Source organism: Myotis daubentonii, chromosome 7 (assembly GCF_963259705.1).
Source record: "Myotis daubentonii chromosome 7, mMyoDau2.1, whole genome shotgun sequence".
Classification (NCBI taxonomy): Eukaryota; Metazoa; Chordata; class Mammalia; order Chiroptera; family Vespertilionidae; genus Myotis; species Myotis daubentonii.
The window spans coordinates 82,153,840-82,178,888 of NC_081846.1; the positions used below are offsets into that span (position 1 = coordinate 82,153,840).

Consider the following 25,049-nt stretch of genomic DNA (forward strand, 5'->3'; position numbering starts at 1 on the left):
CAACGTAACAAGCCCATCATTGTTATATAAACTCCAAAGTGAGTCTCTCTGTGAAAAGGTAAAGGTGCTTCAGAGAGGGCACAAAGTACCAAGAAGTTACATGGGGGATAAAAAATTAAGTAGTTATCATAACATGGAACTGCTACACACTACCATCTGCTGACTTCCATTTAAAGCCGAATTTTAAGGATGAAATACCCATTCTTATGGGTATGCTCTCTGTAGGCACATATTAAATGACCTGCGTATGGAAAGTAATGGTCAAATTGCCAGCATAACATCCTTAGATAGTGATTATTAGTAATGGGCTTTGTGTGTCCATTTTTCTGTCTGAGAGATTTAAACAATAGAATCAAATTTTCTCTCAGCTTGTCCCTTTAGAAGATGCAATTCTTTTAAAAGGATCTTAGAAATCACCATGGTGATTATGCCAACTGGTTTACTGATAAACCAACTGAGAACGATAAATGCTAGCTTAGTCGAGTTCATAAGACTGGTGAATTTGGTCAGTTGGAAAGAGTCAGCAGACCTCTTTGCTCCTGGTTTGGGACTGGTAGAAGGAGCCTCACTCAATCAATCATTAGGCTCACATAAACCTATTTTTATTGTTGTTATCAGTATTAATGTCATAAAAAGAAAAAGTCGTTGGGCATTAAAATGGGAACGTTCCAGTTGGCTTAAAATATCTTGTTGTTTTTATGTTTAGTTTTTAAATTATTTCTTTAGGTAGCTGGTTTAATAAGATTAGATCTGTTATGCAGGTCCTATCTGGAAGTATCAAGGAGAAGATGGTCACATGTAATGGTTAAGATGAAGCTTAAATTTTCTGATGTTGGTATGATGGAGTGGCAGAGAATAGGAAGAGCTGCTGCAGATCATATATGAAGTTCTCAAGGCAGCACTGACCCCTATCAAAGCACGTGTTTACAAGTACAAAATCCCAGCTCTCATTTGTCTGTATAGTGAACTTATGTCAAGGATTCCACTCATTAGTCAAATAGAAACATCAAGATGATGGAGCTTATTTAAAGAGCATTTGAGGAAGAAAGATTTATATAGTCAGAAAAGGAATGCTGTACAGCACTTTCAAAATTAATACAAACTGGTGAATATTCAACATTTAACTATTGGGTTATCTCTTATGGCAGAAAGAAAGGGTTTGCAACGTATCTATCTGCTCCAATTAACAAATAACTTTATAGACTCTGGGCCGATGCCAATCATAAATGGTAAATACTAGAAAGGTGAAATGTCCAAAAGGAGTCCGATCGTTGTGAGTTGTGTGGGCTGATTAGATAATCCCTCAGTCTGACATTGAAAGAGATGAACATGCAGTCATACCTAAGTTTTATTTCCAAGCTCTCAACAATTTCTTAACCTTCTCAACCTCCAAAAACAACAACAAAGGTACAGTGTGGGCCGACACTTGATGTCCCAGTGAGGTTCTGAAGCAACCTCATCAAAGCTGTCTGTGGAGCTGGGAGTGTCGGATCCCATCCACTGGCAGTGAGGTCCTGGGACATAGCCAATCTACCTCCGTCAAACAGAAACTGCGAAAACAAAGGGTTTGGTGTGCTGCAGAACACACACACATTCCTGGGGCCTGGGGAACCCTGGCTTCCCGATGAAGTGCTCTGTCTCACTATAATTATTTTATCTAACCTAAGATTTCCAGGTTAACTTGTAAAAGCCATAGCTCATTCAAATACACAGGAAGGTTGATTCCTCCTGATAAAACCAAATGGTCATCCCAGCAAGTCGGTCCAGGTGTTTTTGAATGATAGAAGAGAACAATTTGGTGATTTCAAATAGCGCTTTGTGAAGAAGATAAAATAGCATAATTGAACAGAAGAAGGTGAAAAGCTATTCTCTAGGACTTAGAAAAATAAGGTTTCAGATCAAGTTTCATGGTGGTTGTCGGTTGCTTTCAGAGCTGTCATTAAGGGACAGAGAGCACCTCCCCCAACCCATCTCACTGAAGACATAATATAAGTTATTCTTCACTTGTCATTCACTTCTTAAACTTCCAAGTATTTAAACTTGAGGTATTCAAGTAATACCTCATCTCATCTATCATGGAAAAGATATATCTGCATATATTGGGAATTCCACTGTTGCCTGACACTGGGATGTTAGGAGGGTACATTAATAGAAATCAAGTTGGGTTTTCATAATTTCTTTTACTTGATCTCTTTAAATGAATTGACAGAAAAGGTATCTTAAATGACACATGATGAATTCTTCATTTTATGTTATAAATACTGACTGAATATGACCTAAAATGAGTTTTAAGTTTCTGCTTAACACATTCACACATAAAGGCACCATTTGGTTATATCAAGAGGAATCAATCATCCTGTGTATTTTAATGAGCTGTTGCTTTTACAAGTTAACCTGGAAATCTTAGGCTACATAAAATAATTATAGTGAGATAGAGCACTTGGTCAGGAAGCCAGGGTTCCCCAGGCCCCATGAATGTGTGTGTTCTGTAGCACGCCAAACCCTTTGTTTCCCCAGCTACTGTTTGAGTCTCATGACATACTCAGTGGTTGAATTATTAGTCCACCCAACAAACTAACTTTTTTATCCTGTTACTAGAAATACTAGTATCTATGTCTATATCTATCTGTACAGAGATAGATATAGATAGATAGATATAGATATAGATATAGATATAGATATAGATATAGATATAGGTATAGATATAGATATAGGTATAGATATATAGATATATAGTCCCCAAAGTGTATATACATACTTTTAATAATTATAAAGACAATGTTTATTAAAATACTAGAGGCCCAATACATGAAGATTCATGTAAGAATGGGCCTTCCGTCCCCTGCCTGCTGGCACCGCCTTCGCTCTGGCCTGAGCTGCCTTTCTGCCTTTGCTCTGGCCTAGAGCCGCCTTTCTGCCTTCCCATGTTGCCCAGAGGCCTGGAATGGCTGGGGCAGTGTGGAACACCTGCATCGTCGCCATGGCGATGATGCAAGTGTCCCGCCATGCCCCCGGCCGCTCGGTGCTTGTATATGCATATTAACCCACCATCTTTGTTGGGTTAATTTGCATAATCACTCCTGATTGGCTGGTGTGTGTTGCAAAAGTATGGCCAATTTGCATCTTTCTCTTTTATTAGTGTAGATATTTCACTTTCAAAATTGGTCTATCAGCTGTTAAAGTGTATATACATTTCTGGGGGCACTGTCTATATAAAGAAAGACACCCAGACTTATGCTTCCAAAAAGCTCTTCTAAATTAGTATGGAGGGATCTCTCCGCCTAACACCTTGATACTTGTGGAGGTAAGTGTTTACATTGGAAGGACCAAGAGGAGCTCCAGGTACTCTATATTACAATAATTTTCCTTTCTTCTATCCCCTCTTCCCTCTTTCATTTTCTTTCTTTTAAAATTAAGAGACAGCAGATAATAAAGAAATGAATAAAATCTTTTTCTTCTTCCTGAAAATGTGTATCACTTAACAGAAAAACCCCACCTTTGTTTTGACTCGTGAATAAGAAAATTTAAGAGCCAGTTTCTAACATGACACTAAGGGTTTACACTAAAGCATCACATTCAGGCCTTGCCAGGCACATATGTCCCTTTTATCCTGGACCTTGAAAAATGAGTTAAGACAGACCATGTTTTGTGCAAAAATACTTAAAATGGACAGCTTTCATTGCTTTTAAGTGTGGTAACTTACTGTGCTAACCTGCAGCTATTCGGAAAGTATCTTGGGCAGATTCTGTTTCAGTTGTCTATTATGCCATTATTTCATTGCTTGGTGTCTTAAAACAACCACCATTTTATTTTCTCATGATGCTGTTGGTCAGGAATTCAGGCAGGGCTTGGTGGCAGCTCTTCTGTTCCACGTGTTGCATTAACCCAGCTAGCTACTGAGCCAGGCAGAAAGGCCAGGGCGTCTTTGCTCATATGTCTGGTACCTAAGTGCTCCTTCACATGGCCTTTCACTCTCTCCACACAGGGAGCGTGGGCTTCTTCACAGCATGAGTCATAGGACTTCTGATCAAGCAACTGCCTTCCAAAAGGGAGCATGGCAAGCAGTGAGGGGAAAAATTGCTGATCTCTTAGGAATCAATCTTAGAAGTTAAAGAATGTCTCTTCTGCCACATTTTGTTAGTTAAAGCAATACACAGGTGACCTGAAATACAAAAGAGGGAGAAAAGGACTCCTGTCTCCATAAGAGATGTGGTAAAGAATGTTTAATCATCTCAAATCTACCACAGACTCAAACAATATTAGACAAGACAACAGACCTATATCTGGGTGTAAATGTTTACCATGTGAGCACGTGGAGAATTTCAAGATGTTTTAGATGATAAAAATATTGTGAGGATAAAAGTGGTGCCATAGCATCCATGCTGTACTTGGCTGTAATTCATTAGCCTATGCCCCCTTGAAATGTGAAGGCAAGTTATAATTGATAGAAAACAGTCCTTCAAATGCAATGGTGCTTAAGAGTCAAGAATTTACATTTTTATTGTAAAGTAGAAATATATGTAAAAAAATCACTTTTATCTCAATGTAGTAATGAAATGTATTTATTTGGGAATAAATTTAATGTACTACTTGGTTGAAGATATGTTATCAATACACTTTTAACTTGAGGAAAATTATGATCATCTAGAGCAGTGGTTCTCAACTTTCTGGCCCTTTAAATACAGTTCCTCATGTTGTGACCTAACCATAAAATTATTTTCGTTGCTACTTCATAACTGTAATGTTGCTACTGTTATGAATCGTCATGTAAATATCTGATATGCAGGATGGTCTTAGGCGACCCCTGTGAAAGGGTCGTTCGACCGCCAAAGGGGTCTTGACCCACAGGTTGAGAACCGCTGATCTAGAGCAGGGGTCCTCAAACTACGGCCTGCAGGCCACATGCAAATACAAATATTGTATTTGTTCTCGTTTTTTTTTTTTTTTTACTTTAAAATAAGATACGTGCAGTGTGCATAAGAATTTGTTCATAGTTTTATTTAAAACTATAGTCCGGCCCTCCAACGGTCTGAGGGACAATGAACTGGCCCCCTGTTTAAAAAGTTTGAGGACCCCTGATTTAGAGTAATAAGGCGCCATGAAGTAAAGCATGGGTCTAGACTTCTGAGAAGGTGTTCATTAGTTCTAAAGGAGGGGACAGTATTGTATGTAGAATTGGTTATGATGGCTGTGAGGACACTTCACTTATGAGTCATCACTACTTTGATGAGCTCTGCCACTGTGAAATGCTTCATGTTGTCACATTGCATGCTGGAAGAAGCAGCTAAGCTGGGGTTGTTGGGCTCCAAAGATTTCACATACTGTCAGGTTCTTCAGATGGGGAGAAAATTACCTGGGAAATTTCTCAGCAATGTGGTATATTCTGTATGGAATATCTTTCAGAATTGATCTTGTCTCTTGCTACACATTAACAGTGTAAGTACCCTATTCTCAGTGGTATAACTTTTTTTTAAGAGATTTTCTAATTTTTTTTATTTCAAGAAAAACGATTTTAAGTAGAATAATGTTACATGCAATAAACATTAATATTTCAAGAAGAAACTATTTGAAATATAATATTACATGCAATAAAATTAATATTTCAAGAAAAAAGATTTTAAAAATAATATTACCCAAACTGTACTAACATAGTATGATATCACAAAAGTTGTAGGAAGTATTAAAAATCTGCAAATAACAGGATTACTTCTATTGTATTCTAAAATATTTCCCCCCCCCCCCTCTGGCTCTATTTTGGATCATCAGTTTATGTTGTTCATTATATTCCACAAATGACTGAGATCATGTGATATTTATCTTTCTCAGACTGGCTTATTTCACTTAGCATAATGCTCTCCAGGTCCATCCATGCTGTTGCAAATTGTAAGGCTTCTTTCTTTTTAGTGGTATAACTTTTTAAGAAAAATATATTTTATTGATTTTTACAGAGAGGAAGGGAAAGGGATAGAGAGTTAGAAACACCGCTGAGAGAGAAACATCCATCAGCTGCCTTCTGCACACCCTCTACTGGGGATGTGCCTGCAACCAAGGTACATGTCCTTGACTGGCATCAAACCTGGGACCTTTCAGTCCGCAGGCTGACACTGTATCCACTGAGCCAAATCAATTAGGGCAGTGGTATAACTTTATAAAGTGGGCTACAATGCAAAGTGTAGATACCACTGTCCATTGTGCATGTTCCTATTATGATAGTTTTCTCCTTCATTCACCTCTTGGGCCAAATGGAAGTTATTTAACAAAGAGGGAAAGAGGGGAGGCTATCTCAGAATGAAGATCCTTGTATAAGCTGAGGATGGGAAGTTTCTTTCTTGGGCTCCCCAGTCCATACTGTTTGTTCTGCTTAAAATACTGCTTCACACCATCTTCCTTCATTTTCGTGATTGATGGGGACACAGAAACGAAGACGTCCCAAGTGTTAAACTTTGCTTCTCCACCTCAGAAGACTGGTGTGGCATACACCACATGGACCATCCCATCAGTCCTTTTCTTTTTGGAATATGAAAAATGTATACATGTTCACACACACACACACACACACACACACACACACACACCACACATACATCAATTAAGGGGGAAAATAATTTACTTGAAGATATCTCTAGGTATGATAAAGTAAGTCATGCGGAACTGGTTGTGAGCATACTTTAATCTACTTTCTCTTACTCAAAGCAGAAAAGAACATAGAGACAATTATCCACTACTATAGTATGATTTCATTCAACCCTAAAATGGCACATGAGAATGGTATTTCATTTGTTAGAAATGGAGTCTTCATTAACATTCCAAACTCCGTCAAAAAAATCTCATTCTTCCAAATCGATTGTGACTTGTGATGATTGTGAATAAAGTTACGTGTAGCATTTTAAGCATTCCTATCTTGGTGGTTTGTGCGAAGTGCCCTTCAAACCCTCTAACTGTAATCCCATAGGACTTTCTTCTCAGCTCCATCACACTTTGTAATTGCCTGTTTACTGTTCTCTCCCCAACTCGCCATGTCTCCTGAGGGCAGCTGTATCTCAGATTGGACTTTGTTAGTTTTGAATCATTAATGAGGACATTTCAAAAACATATTTGTGAATGTGTGTTTGTAGTAGAAATAATTTGAATAAAAAGGAGTCCAGCATTTAGGCAAAGGGGCCATCCAACTCCTTAAGCTGATTCGTTTTTAAAAGAGCTCCCAACCTGTGGATTAGTGTAAGGGTACTGGGCAAGGTGGGCTGAGGCGGCCGGCCGGGGTGAGCTAATTTGTGTAGGTGGAATGAGCAGTTAGCTTTTGGTATCTAATCTCACAGAAAAAAAATCTAGAGTGGGTTGATGCACAGCATAGGACAAGAACTCCAAAAGCTAGATCAAGAGAGTTTTAAAGAAAGCTTGAAGAGCAGGGGAGAACAGAATGCGGAGGGTACCAGGCTTGGAGGGGACTACATTTCTGTGAGCCTATAAAGGGCTCTATGGAGATAATGCCAGTTGAGACTTCCTGTGGGACCAGGCAGCAATGAGCACAAACTAAACTGACAGGGGAGTGTATTGCAACATTAGTTTTAATTTCAAATACATTTAGTGTCTGGACTTGAGGCCCAGACATGGGAAGCAATAGACAACTCAATTACTTTTCTGAATAAGCAATTGCAAGAAAGTCTATAAAACCTAAGAAGAAGAGTAATGGCCTTCAAGGGTAGTGTCTATCCTAAGGGACATCATGGGTCAGAAGGGACACAGTACTTTAAACTTATGCCCAGTCACCTGAATGATGAAAGCTTTGGCTATTTTGTTTTCACCACAATGTAGTTTATTGGCAGGAATTCTGTGCGGCCTAATGAGGAGTAGCTGCACCTGAGCTGACTATGCTAGGCTGCATCGGGCAGGGTAGAAGAAGAGGAAATTTCAAAAGGAAGGAAAAGGAGAAAAAGGTTGCATGATGACCTGTGGATTTCTTCTCTCTCTTGGACTTTTACAAGGTGACAGCAGCAGCAACCAGGGACTTGACAAGAGTAACATTCCCTTTGGAACTGCCCTAGAGGAATGTTCCCATTTATCACAACTGTGCAGAAGTCATACACAGGAGAGCTATATAGCTGGCAGAGCCATGCCAGCCGTAATTAATGGCCCAGGCCAATATCGGTCTTTGAAGTACTCGGATATTAATAAATGTTAGATAAGAAAGGCAGCTATTTATCTCTTCAACCAATACAGTTATACAAGAGATGGATATCTTAATGTAAACATTTTCAGCCTCACATATTGTTACAATTTCTGAATTGTGACTGGTGACAGCAGGTTGCCTTAAGTAATTGCAATGAAACAGAATAATCTAGTAAAAGCTATTGTTACCTTAAGTAATACTATTCTGCGAAATATAGCTACTAGTAAGAAAAAATAATACCAGGCTGGCAGGGGGTAGTTAGGGGTGACCAGGCTGGCAGAGGGGGGTGACCAGGTTGGCGGGGGGGCAGTTGGGGGCAACTTGGCCAGCAGGCAGAGGTGGTTAGGGGTGATCAGGCTGGCAGCAGGGCCGGTAAGGATGATCAGGCAGGCAAGCAGGTGAGCAGTTAGGAGCCAGCGGTCCTGGATTGTAAGAGGGATGTCTGACTGCAGTATTTTAGGCCCAATCCTTGGCCTAAACCGGCAGTTGGAAATCCCCCTAGGGGTCCTGGATTGGAGAGGGTGCAGGCTGGGCTGAGGGGACCCCCCCACCATGCACAAATTTCATGCACCAGGCCTCTAGTGTAATATAAAAGAAAGGAGGATATTGAAAACCTTAAAGGGTTTTTTTGCCAAGTTTCATTACTTCCCCTCCCTTCCCCTTCCTTTGTTTTCTCCTTTTTTCCCCTTCCTCCCTTTCACCATTTCCCCTTGGAGGCACTTCCCCCTAGCAGGGGCAGAGTCCGTCTCCCTCCCCGCCTCTCCCCACCCCCGCTGCCCTATGGAGAGAGGGAGCCCCCTCCCCACCCGGGCTCTAGCAGTGGCCTTCGGAGGAGCGAGACTGGCGCTGGCGGCCTCAGGTCCAGGGTCATCATGGAACTGATTCGCTGACTGACCCACCGGCTGCAGCTGTGCGTCCTGCTCAAATCCCAGTGTCCCCGGCCCCTGGCCCGGTTACCCCTCTTCTCCCTCCTCCATCGGCCAGGTCCTGGTCCCACGCACCCCGCCACCGCGCGCCTAGGAAGATGAGGTGGTAGCGGGACCCCGGATGACCCCGCGTCACCACCGCGCGCCTAGGAAGATGAGGTGGTAGTGGGACCCCGGATGACCCCCGTCACCACTGCGAGGCGAAGAGCTCTAGCCAGGAGGAGGAAGAGGAGGAGAAGGTAGCTACATCAAGCTGGGAACCAGGCCGAACCAAAGGATATCATGAAGTTTCCAGGGCCTTTGGAAAACCAGAGATTGTCTTTCCTTTTGGAACAGGCAATCTCTAGGGAAGCTCAGATGTGGAAGGTAAATGTGCCGAAAATGCCTACAAACCAGAATGTTTCTCCATCCCAGAGAGATGAAGTGATTCAGCGGCTGGCCAAACTCAAGTACCGATTCAACCTTTACCCAGAAACATTTGCTCTGGCTAGCAGTCTTTTGGACAGGTTTTTAGCTACTGTAAAGGCCCATCCAAAATATTTGAGTTGTATTGCAATCAGCTGTTTTTTCCTAGCTGCCAAGACTGTTGAGGAAGATGAGAGAATTTCAGTACTGAAGGTGTTGGCGAGAGACAGTTTCTGCGGATGTTCTTCATCTGAAATTCTGAGGATGGAGAGAATTATTTTGGATAAGTTGAACTGGGACCTTCACACAGCCACACCATTGGATTTTCGTCACATTTTCCACGCCATTGCAGTATCAAGTAGGCCTCCGTTACTTTTCAGTTTGCCTAAACTGAGCCCATCTCAACATTTGGCAATCCTAACCAAGCAACTACTTCACTGTATGGCCTGCAACCAATTTCTACAATTCAAAGGATCCATGCTTGCTCTGGCCATGGTTAGTTTGGACATGGAGAAACTCATTCCTGATTGGCTTCCCCTTACAATTGAACTGCTTCAAAAAGCACAGATGGATAGCTCCCCGCTGATCCACTGTCCGGAGCTTGTGGCACATCACCTTTCTGCTCTGCAGTCTTCCTTGCCTCTATGTCTACCGTCCCCTCAAGCACACCCTGGTGACCTGTGACAAAGGAGCGCACAGATTACATCCCTCCTCTGTCCCAGGCCCAGATTTCTCCAAGGACAACAGCAAACCAGAAGTTCCAGTCAGAGGTACAGCACCCTTCTATCATCATCTCCCAGCTGCCAGTGGGTGCAAGCATGCCTCTGCCAAACGCAAAGTAGAGGAAATGGAAGTGGATGACTTCTATGATGGAATCAAACGGCTCTATAATGAAGATAATGCTTCAGAAAATGTGGGGTTTGTGTGTGGCACTGATTTGTCAAGGCAGGAGGGACATGCTTCCCCTTGTCCTCCTCTGCAGCCTGTGTCTGTCATGTAGCTTCAGGTGTTACCTTTAAGTGCAAGCTGAGGTCTACTACTCTGGGAGCAGGAGCATGGAAGACCAGGGAAGGTATATACTGAGTCAGGCTGATTTGAAGTGAGCCAGAAAAGAAACAAAACCATTTATTAGTGTGGCCAATTATAATTCAACATTATTTAAGCACTTAAAGACCAAATAAAAGTATAAAATTCAAAAGATCCAACAATTTTAAGTAAAAATTTTCTTTGTAGTATTTGTCAGTTCTGCCATTTACTCCGCTAAAATGTAATGTAGGCTCCCCATGTTAAAAATTCACATTCAGTGTTGTGTTTGTTTAAGTCCCAAAATTCATAGCTAGCAAACCCTGTCCCATGTCCTGATTTAATTTTCCTCTTGCTTTTGCTTGCTTTTTTATTGAATACTTAATGAATTTTATGCATGTTGATCTATAGCCTGACCTCCACTGATTAGGAAACCTTCAAAATTATTTTTTTAGCAATTCAGTGAACAAATTATTTCAGATTGACAGCCATATTTAATCCATGATTCAAATTCAAATTAATCTGAAAAGGTACTTCAAAATTGCCCCAAATGAATCAGAGATGATAATAGAAAAAGGACTCACATTGCCACAGTGATTTTTGTGTTTGTCTCATTTCAGTTTCTAGGATTTGGAAAAAAAATTATTTCTATTTTTGATGATCTTAAACTGAAACTGAAAAATGTCATATAATTAGGATACTTTTAGATTTGCAAAAGCATTTTTGACATTTGGATAAGAAATTTGTGATAAATATGTTGAGGTACTTATCAAAGAAACATGAAACAACTAAAATTTAGATTTTATTTTTTTGTAATTTATCAGCTCCTTTTCACTCTATAATCAGTAGGAGAGACTGTCGTGATGTTGGGGCAGCTCTATGATTGGGTCTGTGACATGTAATAACTGAATTTAGTTCCCTAGTTTTATGTTAAGCTATTAGAATTTTCTGGATAAAAGTTATTCTCTGCATCCCAAGCCTACCTATATTTCTCTTAGTGACTCCTGTAATCTGAGCTCCCTGTGCAGTCTGAAGAAGGTATTGCAGCCAGAACCAGCCATGTACTGATGATGATAAAAGCCTCTGGTAGCAATAAAACATTGTCCTTAAAAAATAAAATAAAATAATAAAATAAATAAAATAAGTTATTGTATGAAAATAGCATTGTTTGATATTTTTATTTTCATAATTAAATCAGAACTATAAAATGAGGTAGATCACAGTCAGATTGTAAGTTTTGAGTTCTCAACTCATAAGGGCTATGACATTGTTTGAAAAATCCCATGCTTAGAATTCACAGCAGGTTAACTGCCTTTTCCCAAGAGTTTGCTTTTATTAATAAGAATGTTTTTGTTTGTTTATTTTTAACCTTTAGATTAAGCATGCAATTTATTTCAGGAGCATCTGGCCTGATCAAAAACTTTGAAGGCTGAAGTGCATTGTATAATAAGGGAGAAGTTAAAGTCAAGAATTTAAATTTTCAACACCTATTAACATATTTAGAGCATTTCAATAAAGAAATAAATGTAGTGACAAAAGTTTTAAAGTATTATGATGGAGTCCTTACTAAAAAAGAACTCTGAGAATTTTAAGTAACCATTTTACCAACTTTGTTATGCAGAAAAATTATCTCTAGAGTCCAAAAAATTATGGATATTAAAAAAATGTAACGTTTAAGTTATTAATGATAAATATTTTCACTTTGTGTCAATTTATATTAAAGCTGCAAGTTTGTTAATTCCTGAAGAAAATTGCATTGAGTGTGTATGGATTTTTAGAGCTATGATTAACAAACCAATAGGAAAATGACATAAATATAGATATTTAATGTTATCTAATTGGGCATAGATGGACATGGTGGATGTGGATTTACTCAGTGTAGCAGGAACTCCAGGGAGCTAATTTTAACAAAAGGATGTAATCTGGACAATATTACATACCGAGGGCACTATATTTAGAGGTAATTACTATAATTATCAACCTATTAGTAGTGACTGTAATGCAAGTGTCTTTTACTGGAGTATCCAGGAATTATCCTCATTCTCTGGTGAAAAATATTAAAACCACTTTCAAGAATAAAACTGATAATCGTTGCCGGGAGCCAGTCCATCCTTGCTGTTTCAAGGGACCTGGAATATATGGCATACGGTTCTTAAAATGTTTGCTCACCTTCTTGGCACTATTTGTTTTAACCAAGGTCTCCTCTCTGAGAAAGGTTGTTTCCCCAGGTAGGGATTTTCCCCTGAAATTAGGGAGGGAATAAAACCCTTTAACTAAGTGCCAGGCGGTAATTAATCACTTTAACTACGAACAATCATGCTTAAGCTACATAATCTTTACTCCCTGGAATGGAGATAAGAAACACCCTAACCTTTGTAATAGAGATTGATAGGATTGAATCAACTGGTATAAATATAGATGTAACAAGACAGCAAGACACAGAACTTAGAAGTCAGAACTCAGAAGACAGAACCTACACAGAACCTACAGACAGAACTTCGCTGGAGAGAACATGGCAAAAGATCCTGGACTGAACCTGACTACAGAAATATGGCAAGAGAACCTGACTAGAACCTGGTGACCGAACCTGGCTGGAGAACCTAGCGAGGGAACATGGCTACAGAACCTGGCTGGAGAACCTGGAGAACCTGGCTGGAGAACCTAGCAAGAGAACATGGACACAGAACTTGGCTGGAGATTGTGACTAGAGATCCTGGCAAGGCTGCTGATCAACTGAACGCTGTCTCCGTGTCATTCCTTCTTCGCCGACTCCGTCCACACCTTTGGGGACCCCTGGACCCGCTGGGGTTGGACCCCAGCAAATCGTATAACCGAGCAACTCCCCACCAGCTCTGCCTTACAATAAATCCACTCTATTGTGTTAGTTATGAATGTCGCAAAAGTCATTAATCAATAGAACTTTTAAAAAGTCTATTAGAGCCCTGACCGGTTTGGCTCGGTGGATGGAGCATTGGCCTGCAGACTCAGGGGCCCCAGGTTTGATTCTGGTCAGGAGCGTGTGCCTTGGTTGCGGGCACGTCCCCAGTGTGGGGTGTGCAGGAGGCGGCTGGTCGATGTTTATCTCTCATCGATGTTTCTGGCTCTCTGTCTCTCTCCTTTCCTCTCTGTAAAATATCAATAAAATATATTTAAAAAATTTTAAAAAAAGTCTATTAGACTACCTTACTTATTTCTCTTTTTCAATAGAATTGGAAGTTTCTTTTATTTTTCCCCCTACTATTTATTTCTTACCACTCAGTCACTCCATTGTTTTTATTTTTTTTATTCCTGGTCTTAGTTCTTTTTGCTTGGTTCTATTTTTCTCATAATATTATTTTCACATGCAAGTTTGTCTATGTAGGAAGAATAAGAGTATATTTTAGATGCTTGGACCCACAAACGATTACAGATTGAAACTTATGCACCAGGAGCTCAGCTATTTACTGAATTTACATTGCTGAAGATGACATGATAGGACTCTCAGAGCCTAAAGTGGAATATAGGCAGAAACAGATCTACACAGTGTTTTGGTAAATGTAATAATATTTGCAACAAATGCTGTGTGTCCTTGTGTGAGCTTTGCTTCGCTCATTCTCAGTGGTGGAAGTGGGGGAATCAAAAGAAGACATCCTAGAGGAGGTGACTTTTGACTTGAGACTTGAAACATGAACAGGAAAGAGGATAAATAAGGTGGGATGGCGATCATTTCAAGAAGTAGGTAGCATCATGCACAAATTGTGTAGATCCCAATCACTTAGTGCTTATGGGGTATTACAAGCAATTTTTTGTGAATGCCATGTAAAGTTCAAGGAAATTGTATGTGATGAGATTGGAGAAGCAGTGTCATAGAAATCATTGTCCTTGTAGGATATTCACAGCAGCATGGGCTCTACCCTGGAAGATGGGAAATCTACTGGAAGACTTTAAATAGGTGGTTGACATGATGGCCTTTAGATTCTACATGTTGGCAGCAGGATGTAGGATGACTTAGAGTTGTAATATACTATGGTAGAGAGTCTAGCCAGAGGCTGACAACAAAGTTTTGATGAGATATAAAAGCAACTAGACTAAAACTGTGGTTGGAAAGAAAGGATAGAAGTAAAGAGATTGAAATATAGCTTCAATTCCTCAGGGCTTGCTAATCAAGTTGAATGATACATCATCAGGGCTTGATATTTGACTGTGGATCTCTTTTGAAAGAGTAGGATAAGTACAGAATGCCTCTAGCTTTCTAGCTCTGTTGATTTAGGACGATGATGTGAAGCTCCTAAAATATATAAGGGGCAGCAAATCCAGCTGAAAAGAAGTTAGCTTTTGATATATAAAGTTTGAAATAGTTAACTAATATTGTAGATCTGAGACTCAGTCTTGAAGAAAGAGGCAAGAAGACATAAATTTGAACACCACCGGCATATATATTTATGAAAACTATAAAATCAGATGGACTTCTTGAGATATAGTAAATATAATATGAAAGTGGTCTTAAAAAAAGGCTTAAACAATGGTCATATGGGGAAAGAGAAGTCCATGAGGACCACCGACGTCACACGGCCAGAGCAGTAGAAGAACAATCAAGATAAGGGCATCGTGGAAATCTAGGAAACATGAGATTTCAATAACAAGGCGGGGATTTAAAAAATGCATAGAAGTGGACTAAAAATTTTTGTAGAATTTGGGTAGTGAAAAACAATGCAACTTCTCCAGCATTTGTTATTACTGGTCTTGTTGATAATAGTCATTCTAATAGGTGTGAGGCCGTATCACACTGTGGTTTTTGATTTGCATTTTCCTAATAGCTACCAGTAGTAAAGTTGAGCATTTTTTGATTTATCTGTTGGCCATTTGTAAGTACTCTTGGGAGTAGAGTCATTGTAATTTTTATTTTTCATTTCATTTTACCTTTTCATCATCATTTATCCCATCTATGACCTCCTTCACCTCCACTGCCTCCCTGAAATCACCACACTGTTGTCCATTTCCATGTGTTGTATTTCTTTTATTGTTTCTTGTTTTGTAATTTTGATTTGTATTTCCCTAATAGCTAGCAAAATTGAGCTGTTGTTTTTTTTCCAAAAATCTTTTCCCATTTGGTTTCTTGCCTTTTCCTTATGTTGGCAGTTTCTTTTGCTGTGCAGAAGCTCTCCAATTTCATATAGTCCCATTCATTTATTTTTGTCTGTACTTCCCTTGATTTGGGGGTCAAATTCATAAAATCCTCTCTAAGTTTAGTACCTATGTTTTCTTCTATGTAATTTATTGTTTCAGATCTTATACTTAGGTCTTCGATACATTTGGAATTAATTTTTGTACATAGAGAAATACTGTAATCTAGTTTCTTTCTTTCTTCTTCTTTTTTTGCATGTGGATTTCTAATTTTCCCAGCACCATTTATTGAAGAGACTTTCTTTTCTTCATTGTATGTTTTGGCCCCCTTTTCAAAAATTATTTGCCATATACATGTGGCTTTATTTCTGGGCTTTCAATTCTGTTTCCTTGGTCTGTGTGTCTGTTTTTCTGCCAATGCCATGCTGTTTGGATTATGGTCACTCTGCAGTACAGTTTTAAGTCAGGGAGTGTGATACCTCTGCTTTCATTCTTTTTTTTTATTAAGATTGCTTTGACTTTCCAGGGTCTTTTTTGGCTCCATACAAACCTGATGAATTTTTGTTCTATTTCTTTAAAAAAACATCATTGGCGTTTTGACAGGAATTGTATTGAATCTGTATATTGCTTTGGGTAATGTAGACATTTTACCTATGTTGAGTCTTCAAATCCATGAACATAGAATATCTCTCCATTTCATTGTGTCTTTTTCAATCTCTTTTAATAATGTTTTGTAACTTATAATATTTAAGTTCTTCACATCCTTTGTTCTTTTGGATGCAATGGCAAAATAACTTGCTTTTTCCATTTCTTCTTATGAAATTTCATTGTTAGTATATAGAGATGCAGTGGATTTTTGTACATTGATTTTGTATCTTTCAACTTTACTGTGTTTGTTTATTGTTTCTAATAGTTTTTTTGTGTGTTAGTGTGGAGTCCTTAGGGTTTTCCTATATAAAGAACCACATCACCTGCAAAAAAGGACAATTTTACGTCTTCATTCCCATAATATTTAAAAAATATTTACCTGTAACAAGAAGAGGATGATGTGGTGGGTGACAGAAAAGAAGCACATATGTTATTCTCTGAATATACATTAACTTGTAGAAGTGATTTTGAACTTCTGTAAATAATTCACATAATTTTAATTATGACAAATTAAATTCAGAAAGAAATCCCTCAATATTAAAATAAGAGACACTAATAGACAAAACATATATTTAACAGGTAACATAGTCACACAGAAGAGCCATTACAAGTGACTTTAAAAAAAGTAATTTGAATATTATCTGTCTAGTGGAATATCCTTAGATTAAAAGAAAAGAACTGCCAGGAAAGTAGCTCTCTTTAGTTATCATGTTTTTGAGTGTTTCCATTGGGATTGGGGGCTCTGTGTGTAATGTCAGCTAGATGTGGAGATTTCTGATGTATGGATGAGGAAACCGAGCCTAGGGGAGCTGGTAAACTTGTCCAATGTAACCGGCTGGCAGAGCCAACCTTCTAGTGGAGACCTGGCTTTCTGCTAGTGATGGTACGCTCTTCATTCTTCCCTGCTGCTCTTGTAAGAGCCTGGAGTGAGCCTTTATAATTTCCTTTGCAACAGTTTGTGCATACTTGCTGGGATCTACTAGTAGATGGCAGGGGATGAGGTAGGGCATCTACGTGTGAAGTTTAACACACAAATACAAGATGTTATTCAGTAGGAAATTACTCAGTGTTTCATATTCATGTCGCTTAGTCTTGGTAGACACAGTATCTCAGGTCCCCTCAATGAGATGGCACTTCCTGAAGAATTTCCCCTGTACCCTGCATTAGAGAACTGTGTTTGTCAGCTTCCTAGTGTTTCCTTTTGCCTGTCTGATCATTCTACATTGGGACGAGTCTAATGGAGATTTGGGGGTATATTTTGGCCATTCCAGGCATGTTAGTCATCATCTCTGACTGGCCAAACTTATATTGGAGAGTAGCATGTAATTTAAAGATGAGGACGGTCTGTAACTCCAAAGCCTTTTTTATACTCATCAGGCATTGTAGGGGGTTCTAATTTTGCTTCATGGTGGCCTTCAAGAAAAATGTGCCTTTAAGACGAGGTGATTATTGTCCCTCTCATATTTATCAGGGTTGGGTCCTCTTAAAGGTGCTAAGCGTAAATGTTATTTATGTTCTATCATGATGAAAAAGTCCACACACACCTGCACACCTGTAAGCATGAATATTTTGTTAAGTTTGCGACTGCAGAAGGAAGGAGCTTACTTTACACATTCTCTTACAAAAGTGTGAATATATTTTAGATACTAGTTTGAGCTTTTGCTTTAAAATCTACCCACTTACTTCTGCACTCAAGGCATCTGCACATGTTCACACTCATCTGCTTGTGTGAATATGTTTATGTGATTGTCACAATCAATACCGCTTTGGCTATGTGTACCCATAAATTATTAGTATGTTTTTGGCACTGTAAGTTAGATGAGTATCCAAGCTTATGCCGCTTAGATTGTTCAATTAGAAATGGTAGAAGCTTTTCGATGCTTTGTCCCAGCTGCTTCCCCCTTATATTTCCGTGCAGTGTTCCTTCCTTTAATGACCATGGCAATGCCTTGTGTGCACTGCACCCTAAACACAGCACCAGGCAAATCTTCAGCGGGTACTTTGACTCCTCTGCTTCTTGTTCACATTTACTCGTATACCTACACACAGTATGTCACTTACTTTAATATTTCCAGTTCGGTGAAAAAGTTGATTTGCCGTGCCCTCCAAGTATTAAATGGTACAATAGCGTAGTTAAAGACTACATCATAAAAGGAATACCCAGGAGCAATATTTCACGTCAATCCGAGGTGTTTTTAGTATTGAGGAAAAACATGTCATTGAGGCTCATTATTTTTTTTTCAGGGAATCAGATGCTCTTTTTGTTGCAGGAGGAATTGACCAGATTTCCCAGACAAGAGTGAGAGCGAGGTCTTGGGGTACCACTGAAATAAACACTTTCAGAATCTCCATGGGAGGATGCCGTGTAGAAAAAGGCTTTATTGGTGGGAAATTACATTTCTCAGGTTCCACAGACCCTGCAGCCAGTCCTGGGAAAGGTGTGGCTGTGGCTTCAGCAGAGCCAGAAGCAGGGCCAGTGTCCAGAGCTTCCGTTCCATGTTGCAGCCGGGTGTGGTTCAGCGTCCAAGCTAATTACAGTCCATTAGTCTACTGTGTGGAGCCCAACAGGGCCGTGCGCCATGTGGGCGCAGGGAGGCACATCCCTGCCACAGGAGAGGAGGCACCCAGTATGCCAGGGGGAGAAGGCAAGAGGGAACTTGCTTTGTTTGGGAATTTAAATATTCAGGTTTCAAGCTCTTACAATGGCCTCACGTGTTCTGCCCGATTACCTGTTGAGCGGTATGATGGATGGGCAAGCACCTTCCCACTTCGCTCAGACCTTTACCGGTCATGCCTCTAACCTGTCTTTGTCCAGTCCCTTCTCCCAGCAGGGATCAGACTTGGAGCATGTTAAATGCAGCTTTGTGGCAAAGCTGAATAAATGGCAGAGCAGAAGTCAAAGTTCTGTTATGGTCTATAACAGTGGTTCTCAACCTTCCTAATGCTGCGACCCTTTAATACAGTTCCTCATGTTGTGGTGACCCCCAACCATAAAATTATTTTCGTTGCTACTTCATAACTGTAATTTTGCTACTGTTATGAATCCTAATGTAAATATCTGATATGCAGGATGTATTTTCATTGTAACAAATTGAACATAATTAAAGCATAGTGATTAATCACAAAAACAATATGTAATTATATATGTGTTTTCCAATGGTCTTAGGCGACCCCTGTGAAAGGGTCATTCGGCCCCTAAAGGGGTCTCGACCCACTGGTTGAGAACCGCTGGTCTATAAGAACCTATAAACTTTAACATCCTTACACTTCTCTGAACTCCTCTCCTCAAACTCTCTTTTACTCATGCCTTTTAGCCTTATGATACTACTTAGATTGTGGTGAAGGTGCCCAGTTAAATGTCTGAAGTCTGGATTGTGTGGTGTGTGTGTGTGTGTGTGTGTGTGTGTGTGTGTGTGTGTACTGTGTTGTCCAGTGATGGCCAACCTTTTGAGCTTGGCGTATCAGATGCATTTTGAAAAACCCTAACTTAACTCTGGTGCCATGTCACATATAGAAATTTTTGATATTTGCAACCATAGTAAAACAAAGACATATTTTTGATATTTATTTTATATATTTAAATGCCATTTAACAAAGAAAAATCAACCAAAAAATGAGTTCGCGTGTCACCTCTGACACGCGTGTCATAGGATCGCCATCACTGGTGTAGTCTTACTTCTGGAAAATATGTTTATTACTTATATAGCTGCATATCACTCTACATAGATTCTGGAATTCTTGCTGTTCCTCAAGCATGCCTTTGCCCTTGTTGCTCTGTTAATTCTGAAATTAACATCTCTCAGGTATCTTCATGGGCTATTCCTTCAGTTTCTTAAAGACTTAGATCCAAGTACTTCTCATGCATTCTTTCCCTAGAAGAATATACTTAAAATGTGTACCGCTTTCTTTCCAAGCAGTCTTCATTTTCCTCTGTAGCACTCACCACCCTCTAATACGCTTTCTTACTTACTGTTTATGTTATTTTGCAGCCCCTCCCAAGCATTGCAGAACATAAGTTCAGCGAGGACAAGGTGTTTCCTCGCCCCTTTTCACTACTAAATCTCTGGCACCTACCTTACAAACTCCGGCATGGACTAGGCCAGTGGTCGGCAAACTGCAGCTCGCGAGCCACACGCGACTCTTTGGCCCCTTGAGTGCGGCTCTTCCACAAAATACCTACTTCTGCGCATGGGCCACGAAGTTTCAATTGCACTGTATGTGCGTGCCCGCATGTGGTATTTTGTCCATTAGTTTGTGTGTCATGAGATTTTAAAAAAATGTTAAAAATCACTGCTATAGCCCTAGCTGGTTTGGCTCTGGGGATAAAGCATCGACCTGTGGACAAAAGGGTCCTGGGCTTGATTGCAGTCAAAGGCACATGCCTGGGTTGCAGGCTCAGTTCCCAGTAGGGGGTGTGCAGGAGGCAGCCAGTCAATGATTCTCATCATTGATGTTTCTATCTCTCCCTCTACCTTCCTCTCTGAAATCAATAAAATATATATATATTTTTTAAAAATCACTGCTATAGACCACTGTTAACCACTTCTGTGATTAATGCAGTCTAGCCATGAGCTGCACTGGTTTCTTTAATCTGCTATTTATTTATGTAATTGTTTGTTTTTTGTTTGTTTACGTCCTTAATTATGTGCTTGTATGTATATATGTAGTTCTTTTTAACTTACAATCTGTTGTATATTTGTATGTCCTTTTTACGATAGCATGTGTAGTACAAACAATATCAGGATCTGGTGAATTCGATTATTTCTTTTAGAATCTATTGGCTCTTAAGCACTGAGAATAAAAAAAAACTATTATAAACAGCTATTAAGTTGTTGTCATCCAATTTATATTTTTGGCTTCTACACTAGGAATCACTCTTGTCATTTGAACTTCTAGACCTGAGATTGGAACACATCAATTACCTGAGAGGACCTTTTTGAGTATGAGGACCATGCTGCTCTATTTTTATTCTAATATCCTACTTAATTTCTAAGTGTATTCCAGAGGGAATCTGTGGTTCCTTTAGAATTGAATATTTCTTGGTTCTGGTGGGGTTTTTATTGTTGTCCTCCTTTTTTTTTATTCACTACCTTTGTTTATAGCTCTGTGCTCCTTTAATTTGTATTTAGATTGAAAGATGATTTCCTTTTCATTCATTGTCTTCATGGAATGGGTTAAAAATATCTGAGTTTCATAAGGCATACTTTACAGGTTGTAGATTTGAGTTTGAGTACATGTCAAATAGTATCCGCAGTCTTCTACTTAACACTCTTGAGATCCAACACTGTCATAATACATAATGCATAATGCATACATAATGCATAATACATAAAGCACCCACAGTGTCTTAAAATAAGGCAGGAGGCCAGTCTCCTACATAGCTGACCTTTCATCAACAGGAAGTCTATACCTTGTCTCTGGAGCGGAACAACTGTATTTTGAACTTAGATTATACAGAAATGACACCAACTCTGGATCTCATCACGATTTCTGTCCGTCAGTTTGTTGCATCTGAGAGCAGAGTACTTTCTGTCCCCCACAGTTCATCTGGTTTGAAGCAAGAACGTGTAAGAGTGCAGCAAAACAAACAGCCTTTCCCAGCCAAACTCTATCTGCTCTGACCGATGGCGTGGTCAGGCGTCTTTTCCATCTAGAGCAGTGCCTCATTTGAAGAATGAAAGTATCGAGAGAGATCATTTGTTGTACAGAAACATTTTCCCCCCTAAATAACCATTACTACTGCCAATCTCTGCTGTGATGCTTGCATTTTCACATAGGTGTACAAGCAGCCCTGCAGTGAGATGAAACACCCAGCTAAGTCATTAAACACCTAGCATTTAATCTTTTTCTACATGGAGATTAAGAATAAATGTTGATAAAGTCACAGCAAAGGAAGATCCATTCAGAAGAAAACCGTGGCATATTCTTGGTGTCTTTGGTGGAAATGACTGATTTATTTTGCAGAAGAATAAGATTTTATAAGACAATTATTTCCCTAAGCAGGTGCAGCACTTAGCATGATTATGAAGCATCTGTCTGTTTACACTGCTAGGCTAGTTCTCTGCCCATTTCTCTTGTCAATGCTTCTTGCCATTTTGATAGTATGCTCCAGCTAGACTACCCTGACGAATAGGGGTCAGGACTCTTCCAAATCCTGTTCTCATGTAACATGACTTCATCCTTCTTTATATTTGTACACTTGAGTCATTCCACATAATGGAGCTTACTATACTTTTCACACTAATTTAAAGGAAGATGCTACCGACTGACTTGCCTAATATATTTTCGTTTTCCTGAGGACATCAGGGTTTTATCCCCAAGAAATAACCCTAAGGGAGGGGAACAGGCATGCTTGTCATTCATTAGGAAAGAGAGAAAGCAGGAGGTTACTATTTGGAAACAAAGAAACTTCTTTGTTCCTCAATTCATAACACTTACCTAGTTCTATTTTGGATCATTCTATTAATCCTATTAAGAAAATAATGGAACCTCAGCCATTATAAAATCTAAAGAATAAAAAAAAAATCTAACATTAAAAACCCCCAAACCATTTCAAAGCCATATTTTATTAATCCTCAACTAACGCCATCTCACAGTTTTCAGAACACAGAGCCATTATGGTGGCCACTTTGAAGAGAGTTTAATTTTTTTCGTATCACTTAATGAAGTCTTAAAGCAGGATCTACTGATTGTGTCTGTGCATCAACAGCATCGGCAGTCAGTACGAGAAAAGGAAACAAGAATGATTCTTTGGCAGGTGAACTATTTATCTCCAAGAGCCTGTTTATCCTTGAAATGTGTAGAAATTATTTTTTTTATTGTTGACACTGTTACAGATATCCTCCATTTTCTCTCCCTTTATCCCCCTGCACCTAGCGCACCCCCCCCCCCAGCCTTCACCACATTACTTTATGTGTCCATGGGTATGCATACATGCATATATGTTCTTTGGCTAATCTCTTCCAGTTCCCCATACCCCTCCCCTCTGAGATATGTTAGTCTGTTCCATGTATCCATGCCTCTGGACTTATTTTGTTCTTTGAAATCATATGATACCAGTCTTTCTCTGAATGGCTTCTTTCACTTAGCATAATAATCTCCAGTTCCATCCATGTTGTCTCAAAGGATAAGAGTTACTTCTTTTTTACAGTCATGTAAAGGTACCATATCTTTTCTTTTAATCCTCATCCAAGGATATGTTCCTATTAATTTTAGAGAGAGAGGGAGGGAGAGGAAGAGAGAGAGAGACAGAGAGAGAAACATATTGATTGGTTGCCCCCTGTATGCACCCCCACCAGGATTGAACCCACAACCTGGGTATGTGCCCTGACCAGGAATTGAACCCGTGACCCATGGGACAATGCTCCAACTAACTGAGCCACATCAGCCAAGGTTATGCCACATAATTTTTATCCACTGATCTACAGACGGGCACTTGGGCTGTTTCCAGATCTTGGCTATTATAAATAATGTTGCTATAAACATAGGGGTGCATACATTCTTTATTATTGGTGTATCAGGATTCTTAGTATATATTCCCAGAAGTGGGACTGCTGGGTCAAAAGGCAGTTCCATATTTAATTTTTTGAAGAAACTCCATACTGTTTTCCATAGTGCCTGCACCAATCTGCATCCCCACCAGTAGTGTATTAGGGTTCCTTTTTCCCACATCCTCGCCATCACTTGTCCTTTGTTGATTTATTGACGGTAGTGATTCTGGCAGGTGTTATCACTTATTGTAGTTTTATTGGACTTGTTCCACCTTATGCTCTGTGCTCAGCTCCAGCCCCTTTCCTCACAGTGGAGCAATAAGAGGAGAGAGGAAGCTTGATGTGCTCTCAGGAGGAATATTTTGCATATTCAGAATTGCTACTCCATCAGGAAATCTTGAGGTTAAAAATCTGTATTTGAATTAGAAAAATATCAGGGAATTATAGGATGAGAATGTTGTTTACTTCCTCTTATGTTAGTATCTTTCGGTAAAATATAATGTCCTAAGGTTTCCAGATGTGGCTTCTGAATTATTAAGGATTCTAAATTTTATGTTAAATGAGTACTTTGCATTCTTAAAATGCTAATTACCATGATTATTTAAAAGTTGATCAAAACTCCGCCACAGATTCATAATCCAGTTCCATTATTTAATTAATTAAAAATTCAAGAAAGAAAGGCTGCTGATTTTAAAGTTGAGCGATTTCCTATGACTTAGCAACTGATAGTCTGCTGTCCCTGGTTTAGCAGTAAATGAAAAAATACCTGCTAATTAAGAACAGGGAACTAATGGTTTTGTGGAATTGAATTGATCTCAATTTTCTGATTAACATCCTTAGAATTGCAAATTTATCTAATTCAGCTTCTTAGAGGATTTTTTTAAATTGCATAGCTTTGGTTTAAATACTTCCAATGGACCAATTTGTGGTTATTTTTTTTTCCTCTGGAAAGTGTATATCTCTGACAGTTGTATTTATTAGGGGTGGGTGGGTTCATTATTTTCAGTTTAAATTAGAATCTTTATAGTTTTACTTACTTTTCTATATCTTTTCCCAGGCCAAGACATTTATTTTTATTTTTAATGTTTCCCCCCAATTTTTTTTACTGTCTAAAGTTTTACATATGTCTTCTTTTTCCCCAATTGACCCCCCTCTCCACCCTCCAGCCATTCCCACCCCAGGCAAGCCCCCTCCGCCCAGGAGCCTGTGACCATTGGTTATGCCAATACACATGCATACAAGTCCTTTGGTTGCTCTCTGACCCCCCCTCCCCTACCATTTGTCTCT

At 39.4% G+C, this 25,049-nt stretch overlaps 2 protein-coding genes across 3 annotated transcripts in view; both read left to right on the plus strand.

Moving 5' to 3' along the window:
• Window positions 1-25,049, plus strand: part of DPP10 (dipeptidyl peptidase like 10) — a 637,668-nt gene that overhangs the window by 25,905 nt on the left and 586,714 nt on the right. The gene's annotated exons all lie outside the window — the stretch shown is intronic.
• Window positions 9,320-11,084, plus strand: LOC132238697 (cyclin-I-like). The gene is given in 2 exon segments (XM_059704649.1): window positions 9,320-10,139; window positions 10,141-11,084. Coding segments are annotated over 2 exon segments (1,122 nt in total). The 5' UTR covers window positions 9,320-9,375; the 3' UTR covers window positions 10,499-11,084.